Here is a 9,122-nt window from a genome sequence, read left to right on the forward strand (position 1 = left end):
CCGTTAATGTTATAGGTAACTTCTCCTCCTTTTGTATAGTGCTATAAAGATACTTATATTATATTCACTAATAATGTGTACTTGAATTCAATATGTGCATTTTGTCAGGTTTTTATTGTCAAAATCAAAAAAGGACAAACAACACAAACGCAATAGAAGAATTGACAAGCAAATATAAAGAACGAAACAAAAATGTAAGCTTGTTTAAAGGAGTTCTAATTATCTAATTACTAACACAATTTTATATTAATAAGTATTGTTATTTTCATTGTTATTAAATACATGTTATATCAGTATTACAAACCTAATCTTGAACTCTATCCAATTTTTTGGAAATTTTTAGAAATTTTCCTGTGACGTCACTTTTGTGCGTCGATCTATTCGGCTGACATTTAATGTGTTGTTCGGCTGTGCTGTTTTTATGTACTGATCTAGGTTGTTTTACGTATTCTGTAGTTAGTCACCACATCCGTGTTAACATGTATATCAATTATATGGTCATTTTTATATTCATAAATTTACTGTTTGCAAAAATATGAATTATTCTAAATACTAAATATTTTCTTATCCCAGGCAGATAACCTAGCCGTATTTGGCACAACGTTTTGAAATTTTGGGTCATCAATGCTCTTCATCTTTAGACCTGGCACCTTTGATAACTATTAGCTTGTCGTAATGTTCTATTGTATTGTTTATTTGTGTGTTTCTCTGTCCTGTATGTTCTTCCATTTATTTGTATTGTAGTCCGGTCATTTTAGTGTTATATTTAACATTGCCATTAAAGCGGGAGGTTTGGCTAGCCACAAAACCAGGTTCAACCCACCATTTTTTCTTAAAATGTCCTGTACCAAGTCAGGAAAATGGCTATTGTTATCTTATAGTTCGTTTCTGTGTGTGTTGCATTTTAGTGTTTCTGTTGTGTCTTTGTTCTCTTATATTTGATGTTTCCCTCAGTTTTAGTTTGTAACCCGGATTTGTTTTTTCTCAATGGATTTATGAATTTCGAACAGCGGTATACTACTGTTGCCTGTATTTATCTACCAAACTATTTATCGAATCAATACCATCTGGTTACATTCCATGTTAACGAAGCATCAGCGTTACCATTTGAGGCTTTGTAATTGACAGCAGTGTGTTTTGCTATAAAGATATACTTTTGTTGTTAAATACAGACAGGATAAAACCCACCCAAAGCTTTCATGTGTATAAACTTTCGATAAACAATATGAAATACATTCGTTTTACTTGTTTACATTTTTATAAGCTATCATTGACATAATTTTCAAAATTCAAAGCGTTTTTTACATTTCCAACGAAGGACTCGAATGTTCATATTTGCAGCTTCATTGAAATCAATTTTGGAACTGTAGCATATTTTGATTTTGGTTTACATCCAAACAGGACAGATGAAACGCTCCGGTGCTATGTTCTTCCCGACAAAATACATGTTTTCATTTTTTTTTATTGTAAACTTTCCATTTGTATTTTCAAATACTCCAGCAGAACCTGCATATGAACTATATATCTGTCAGTAGAAGCGATATTTACGGCTTGTGTTTTCTTACATTATTGTCTAGAATTATGGTTGTGGTTATTGAACCAAGTATTTTTAAAAGTAAAGAAAATGTCTTCGCTTTCAAAGGTAGACTTCTGACGCCGCTTATCGCCGAGTTGTTTTCTTTTTCTGAGTAATATGACAGGTGCAACTAGTAAAGCAGAAACTGCTAGCCCTTACTGGGCACCAGAGTTTACCTCTAGTATTTGTTGGGGATAGTGTCAATTAATCTATGTTTTCTGTATTATATTTTTGAAACTGTTGTTTGCCTTTTCTTCTTATTGCAAATGCGTTACCTGTAGTTCTTTACATATGATTTTGATTTCCTTATCTCCTTTTTAAACTTTGGACTCGTCTGCTTTAAATAAGATGGTTCTTCTGAACAGTGAATATAGGTATATGCCATTATGTTTTATTCATTTCAGTACGTATTCGTTTTAAACAGGTTAAATAAGGGTAGACTGTATTGTGCTATCTCTGATAAAAGTTTAAATCAAACAAATTAACTTACCTGTATTATTATTAAGGCCTTTTATTTTTGGTGCACACATAATATATTAGGTGATTCAAGGTTTAGGTAAATCCAAGAAAAGGAATATTCTAAAACTGATTTTTTGTAAGGAACAACAAGAAGATGAAGACAGTGCCTCAATCCCCTGATGGTGGTTGGGGATGGGTCGTGGTATTCAGTTCACTCATGTGCAATATTCTAGTAGATGGGATAGGATTAGCTTATGGAGTATTACTACCAAAATTTGCCGATTACTTCCAGGCCTCTAAGAGTAAAGTGTCTCTAGTTGGATCGGTAATGATTGGCACTTATATGTGCACGGGTATGTGTATTATATTAATCACAAGAAGACTTTGACTGAAAAGATTTATTAAGATTTCTCATGGAAATAATCCTAAAGTATATGCATGGTATCATTTACATAAAAAAAAATAATAGAACAATACTGAAACAACTATCTCTTGTTAAATCGGTAATGATTAGCACTTACATGTGTACTGGTAGGTGTATTATATTAATCATATGAAGACTTTGACTGAAATGGTTTATTATGTTTTCTCATGGAAATAATGCCTAAAGCAAATGTTATCATAATAATGAAAAAAGGCAAATAGGTCAAACTTATTCGTTCAGTGCATGTTTACTTGTTTTTGTTTAAATGTCTTTTTGATCGAGTTAAGCCATTTCAATTGATATTTTATAGTGTGTCTTTTTATGTTGTAATGTAACACTATTGTCTCAGGTTAGGGTGAAGGTTGGCGCCTGTTAACACGTTTAAACCCGCAGCATTTGTATGCACCTATCCTAAGTCAGGAGCCTGTTGTTCAGTGGTTGTCGTTTGCTGGTGTGGTTCATAGGTGTTTCTCGTTTCTCGTTTTTATATAGAGTAGACCGTTGGTTTTCCTGTTTGAATTGTTTTACACTAGTCATTTTGGTGCCCTTTATAGCCTGCTGTTCGGTGTGAGCCATGGCTCCGTGTTGAAGACCGTACTTTGACCTATAATTGTTAACTTTTTATACATTGTGACTTGGATGGAGAGTTGTCTCATTGGCACTCATACCACATCATCTTATTTGAATAGAACAATATTGTAACAACTATGATTCAATTGTTTTGTTTTGGAGCAACAAACGACAGTGTATGCGTTTATATATCACCAGCTATTTATGTAGTATGTAACCCACCCTTATCTGTCTTGAAGAATACCGCTTACACCTCTTGTATGGTTCGACTTCTTGATGCATAATAATAATAAATAAGCAACAACAATAATTAAAAAAAAACGCTTGTGCATATCAACCTTATATTTCTTTTACCAAATAATGGAGAGAATGGAAAAAAAACAATCAGTAAGACACTGGCAAACATTGGGACAACAACAAGGCGAGTCGCGTATGCAAACACATTAAATCGGAAATCGGCGCAAAGTACAACATATATGTGTAGCAAACAAGTTTTGTATTTATAATGACTCTGCAGTACTTGGTTATAATTCTATTAACTTTTATGATGGAAGAAACAAAGAAAAAAAAGCAACATATACCATTAAACATGAATGAGTGGTCATAAGTATAGAAACCAAAACAAAAGAGAAATATAAAAAAAACCGACATTTTCGTATAAATGAAAAGAACGAAATTAAAGATTTAAATAAACAATGATAGAAACTTTAATAGTAATGAGGAAAGAATGAGGAGTGTGAATGGTTTATAGATATCTAAATAAACAATCAACTAGCCAATTCTTAATCAATAAATATTGCTCTGGTTTCACATTGAAATATTACTAAATATGTCTGCAAAGGAGAAGGAACGAATATTAAAAGACATTGAAAAACTTGACAATGACATAATCATGAAAATTTAATAAATTGAAATTTGAATTAATCCCCCTTTTCATCGTGAAGTTTGCTTTGTCAGTTTTTAGAATTATGGACAAAAATAAAAAGCATACTAAACATAAGCTTAATATGATAGATCTGTTCCAAATTTTCAAATACATGTAAACAAAGTATCCAGATGAATGTTACAGATGATTAAACTTTTCGCATGGTTATTTTTAGGCCCATTTGCAAGTGGACTAGTGAACAAGTTTGGATGCCGCATGGTTTCTATAACAGGAAGTCTAATAGCTGCAGTTGGTGTTATTATAGGATCATTTAGTCCAAACCTAGATATACTGATAGTAACATATGGTGTTATTGGAGGTAAATAGCATGGCTAATGATACAAATAAAATATATTCTTTTTTTCGTTCACTAAAAAGGAAAGAATATAGATAAACCAGTTACCTTATTTCATTTTAATCAATCAGATCTGACAAAATGGTGAAAATTACTCGATTTGATTTAACTTGTTTTTCAAGTCTACTGAATAGTTATAAGTTGTAATGTGACAATATCAAATGACAAAGATATAAACCATTATAGGTCACCGTATAGGTCAACAATGCGAAAATCCCGTACCGTATAGTCAGCTATAAAAGGCCCCGCCATGAAAAATGTGAAACAATTCAAACGAATTAGCCTGCTTTTCTTTCTTAAGAAACTATGTTGAAATAATTCACACTTTTTGTTTTTTTCAGGTTTAGGTTTTGGTATGATGTATCTACCTTCTATTGTAAGTGTGGGTTTGTACTTCGACAAAAAGAGACCTATAGCAACAGGTATTGCCGTTTGTGGTTCAGGAATAGGAACTTTCATATTTTCACCTTTCTTGGAATTTCTTTCAGAAATTTATGATTGGAGAAACGTGTTGATAATCATGGCGGGTATAATTTTAAATGGCGCTGTTTGTGGAATGCTCATAAGACCACTTCAACTGATACAAAAAGAAGTCGAATGTAGCTCGGAGCATATATACGATGAAGTTGTTGAGGTGATTGGAGATAATGAAAGAATAACGTTGGGAGAAGAGTCTCTGCCTTTTCTTCAAGTAGCTCAACATCAAAGCAAAAAGGAGCAGAAAACACCGAAAAACGGACGAATTACGAAGTCTTTGGATGACATGACTCAATATGACAATAACACAATTATAGCTGGTGATAAAATTGGTGAGGGAAGTGTGACATATAATAAACCGTTCAGATCCTTGCCAAACATAATGCACAGCAATAGGTCCATCCTTTCTACTTTTCTACAACAAAAAACGTTTTCAAGTAAATGTTATTTTCTTACGTCTTGTATAACGGAAGTGTTCACTGAAGTTTTTGACTTTTCACTTTTATCCAATGCATCATTTGTGCTGATATGTATAGGCAATATATTTGGGGCTGCGGCATATTATATCCCGTTTATGTATCTAGTGGACAGAGCTCTATTGTTAGGAATACCAAGCACAGAAGCTGCAATATTACTCTCTGTGATAGGTAAGCAGTTTAGTTGTTCAGAATTTTAGGACCATGATTTTATAAGAGAGAGGCGAAAGATATTAAAGAGACATTCAAACTCATAAGTCGAAAATAAACTGACAACGCCATCGCAAAAAAAAGAAAAAGACTAAAAGACAAACAACAGTACACAAAACACAAGACTGATTATTCATTGGTTTACACGAATAGCATTTTCTATACAAAATAAAGGCAAATAAAAGTTTCTCATAAACCATATCCATAATATCTCAAATATGAAATTAAATACTCATAAATATATTTCTTCTATGATTAATTTAAAGATAACAACACGAGATTAATAACAGCATTTTTTGTCTCAGCATCTGGTAATATTTTATAATATCAAATGTGTTTTATTAATTATATAAAGCATACATTCAATTTATTTTATAATAATGTTTATTCCATAAATTGTAGTTTGATTTATAATTTAGGTGTCATGAACATAATTGGTCGAATACTATCCGGAGTTCTAGCTAACATGAAGAAAGTCAATGCTTTGGTTTTAAACAACATAGCTCTTTTTATAGCGGCCGTAGCACTATTCTTACAGCCTCTTTGTACAAAATATTCCCTCTTGGTGGTTTTCGGTGTAGTATTTGGGTTATGTGTAGGTACGTTGACAAATTTTATGTTTCTACATTTATTTTATTTTTTTCAAATCATGATTGTTGATTCATTTCAACTGGACATTCATTACATTACAACTACATGGACTTGTTTGAAAAGGCACTATTACAAAATCTTCTTTGGCAGACGCGCGTTTCGTCTACACAAGACTCTTCAGTGGTGCTCGAATAAATAAAAGTGGAAGGCCAAACCAAACACGAAGTTATAGAGCATTTCAAGTCAAAATTCCGACAAATTGTGCAAAATACGGCTACAGCCATCAATGTCTGATTGCAAAATTTCTAGTTTAAAACAAATGAGCTCAGTTGAATACATATGCAGTAATGGTTTATAAATAAAAACTGGTCATGTAAAACATATTCAGTGTACAATAAGACGCTCGAATAAAAAAGGTTGTATGACCAAACCAAAGACGAAATTGAAGAGCATGCAATTAACACTATATTCATCATTCCTTCTACGGGCATGACAGTTTATGAAGGCTATATATTAGTACATTGGCGGTTTGATGACTCCCATTTTTAATTGTCTTTGGAATACATCTTCCAACCAATTATTTCAGCAACCATTACTTAAAACAGAAATTTTGAATATCTGTTTACATACATTATAGTTGGTTCTTTCTATTTAGTTTGAAGAAATTTGGGCAAGAATTTTGCTATTATGGTTGGTTTTTAAATTAATTTCAGATGTCCCCTGCTGACATCAAATATAGACGATACCGTGAAACTTAGGTATCGGTATTTAGGTAACTAGCTGTTCTGTTTAAAACATTAAGGTATCTTTAAGCTAGGCAGACTCATCAAAGATATATTTCAAAAAGATATCCTCGGTTGCAGTTTTCCACTGGAGAACATAGATTGGCTTTACTCAGAATAAAAATGCAAAGATCCAATGTGAGCGAGAGTGGCTACTTGAAGCTTCTAGTGTATGACTGACTTACGATGGCTAAAAGGACTAATTTAGGCTTATTCTTGACTAATGACATTAACAGTACCAATGTAACTGCATCAGATGCGCATATCCACAATAAATGTTTCGTCAGTGATGATCGAGGTCAAAATAAATGAAAGTTCAAAACCTAATACAAACTTTGAAGAGTTGATAAAATATAAAAGATCCAAAAGAATAGCCAAAACCCGGACAAGCAAGCAAGGAATCAAAGCTATGCACGAGGGAGATACATTTCTTAATTCAAAATGATTTCAAGTTTTACGGCAAATTTAAATAAAACAGTATCCACACTGTCATGCCAGTATCAAAGCACAGGCTATTGGGCTTGTGAAACTCTCAAAACTAAGTTTACAAGCAAAGGTATCGACCTGGTGGTAATAATAACATTATCTGTACCAATTTTACTGCACCAGATGCTCATTTAAATAATTAATTTCTCTACAGTGAAGCTCAAGGTTAAAATAATGTTCTAATTAACTACTTGTTGCTATTTGCAATCACCTTATTTATCACGTATGCATCGTCACGTAGTAAATTATTTCAAACAGAAATTTTATATTTTACTACTAGATATACGCCGTATCATCGTATGAACATTTTAAATTTGAGTATAATTCAATGCAGTGTTTTATGATATTTACAGCTACATATGTATCACTTGCACCTATCATATTGTGTGATTTACTTGGGGTAGAACGATTAGCTAACTCATTCGGCTTACTAGGTGTGGCTCGAGGAATAGCTTCTGTAATTGGACCTCTGTTAGCAGGTAGGAACAAATGCCAAATATTTCACAATACCTTGAAACATAGATGACCGTAGTGATGCAATGTTGGTCTCTGTTTTCATCTTTAAAAGTTTTCAAACAATGAATAAGGAAAGAAAATAAAATTGAATTAAATAAAATTTAAAAAAATAAAATAAAATAAGACGAGCCCACCAATATAAATCGTGAATACATGTGGAAGTGTAAACAACAGACGATACAAAAAACAAAGTTTCTTTAGCAAAACGAATTCTTAAAAAAAAATCGCGTAACCCCTGGCATCGAAATCCCATAAAAGGGTTAGCATGTCTTATCCTGCAGATGATACTTGTCATATGCTTCTGAGAGACACAATGATATGTGTCAATTGGTTGATACATGTAACAGAAATGAAAAAAAAACTATCGAAAGCAGATGAAAGAACACATGAACCAATCGTTGCATGAAAATTGAATCGGACACACTATATGTCAGATGAATATAAATATCACAATGGACAAAACGAAAAATAAAATTGATATCAGGCGTTCCGGTACCTACACATTGAATAAATACTAGATATCAAACGCTCCGGCACCTACACATTTGATAAAAAAATGCGTTTTAATTGCTATAATTTTTTATGACGCTACGTTGATAACTATAGACTTGGGAGATATCGCAATGGTATAACACATTCTTATTTGGATTTTATTTCAGGAATGATTTTACAAGCCACAGGGAATTATGATGCATCGTTTTATCTTGGGGGAGGAATGTTTTTGATGGCATCTATTCTACATTTTATGATCATGTTACCGTGTACAAAACGGTTAACTGACTTACACGCAAAAAAGGAAACGGCTTCAACATAGCATGTTTAAATACTGACATTTAAAATATCATCGAAATATTTAAATAATTTCATTCATTTATTTATGCATAATGACAGAATATTATGTTATAAAAAACTATTATGATTACAACATTTGAAAATTGATTCTACTGTACTGATTTTTGAAGTTCTTTTGTGTGATTTTTAAAAGTCATCTGATCGGGATGAAAAATGGGGAGGATTGAGATTACAAAAACTAGTGTAGCATTGTCACATGTGTCTGAGTCTGTTCCAGGTTAAGGCAATGGTCAGTGGTCCTATGTTAGCAAATATTAATGTTGTTTGTTTTTTTTTTTGGTTTTTTTTTGTCAATTGTGGATTTTTTTTTTTTATTGCCGGCGGATCTTTGATAGTCCATGATAGATTAATTCACATTATTGTGTTGACTGATACAAGAATAAATTTCTTTCTCCATCCAATATACCCTCATTTTTCAGTAGC

The 9,122-nt window shown here is 32.4% G+C and overlaps 1 protein-coding gene across 1 annotated transcript; it reads left to right on the forward strand.

Annotated features, from left to right (window-relative positions):
- The first annotated feature begins 2,070 nt into the window (after positions 1–2,070).
- On the forward strand, positions 2,071–8,786 carry LOC127701500 (monocarboxylate transporter 12-like). The gene is made up of 6 exons (XM_052205392.1): positions 2,071–2,388; positions 4,130–4,273; positions 4,651–5,433; positions 5,892–6,071; positions 7,685–7,810; positions 8,507–8,786. Exons 1-6 carry the CDS (start codon positions 2,190–2,192, stop codon positions 8,659–8,661), a joined length of 1,587 nt encoding a protein of 528 aa, XP_052061352.1. The 5' UTR covers positions 2,071–2,189; the 3' UTR covers positions 8,662–8,786.
- Positions 8,787–9,122: the final 336 nt, after the last annotated feature.

This window comes from Mytilus californianus, unplaced genomic scaffold (assembly GCF_021869535.1).
Source record: "Mytilus californianus isolate M0D057914Y unplaced genomic scaffold, xbMytCali1.0.p SCAF_5, whole genome shotgun sequence".
Taxonomy (NCBI): Eukaryota; Metazoa; Mollusca; class Bivalvia; order Mytilida; family Mytilidae; genus Mytilus; species Mytilus californianus.

What these genes read in the sequence shown, in the direction of transcription:
- LOC127701500 (XM_052205392.1), top strand. Translation starts at nt 2,190, where the DNA reads ATGAAGACAGTGCCTCAATCCCCTGATGGTGGTTGGGGATGGGTCGTG. An exon ending in TGGCACTTATATGTGCACGG is followed by an intron (nt 2,389 to 4,129) that starts GTATGTGTATTA and finishes GGTTATTTTTAG; the next exon opens with GCCCATTTGCAAGTGGACTA. An exon ending in AGTATTTGGGTTATGTGTAG is followed by an intron (nt 6,072 to 7,684) that starts GTACGTTGACAA and finishes TGATATTTACAG; the next exon opens with CTACATATGTATCACTTGCA.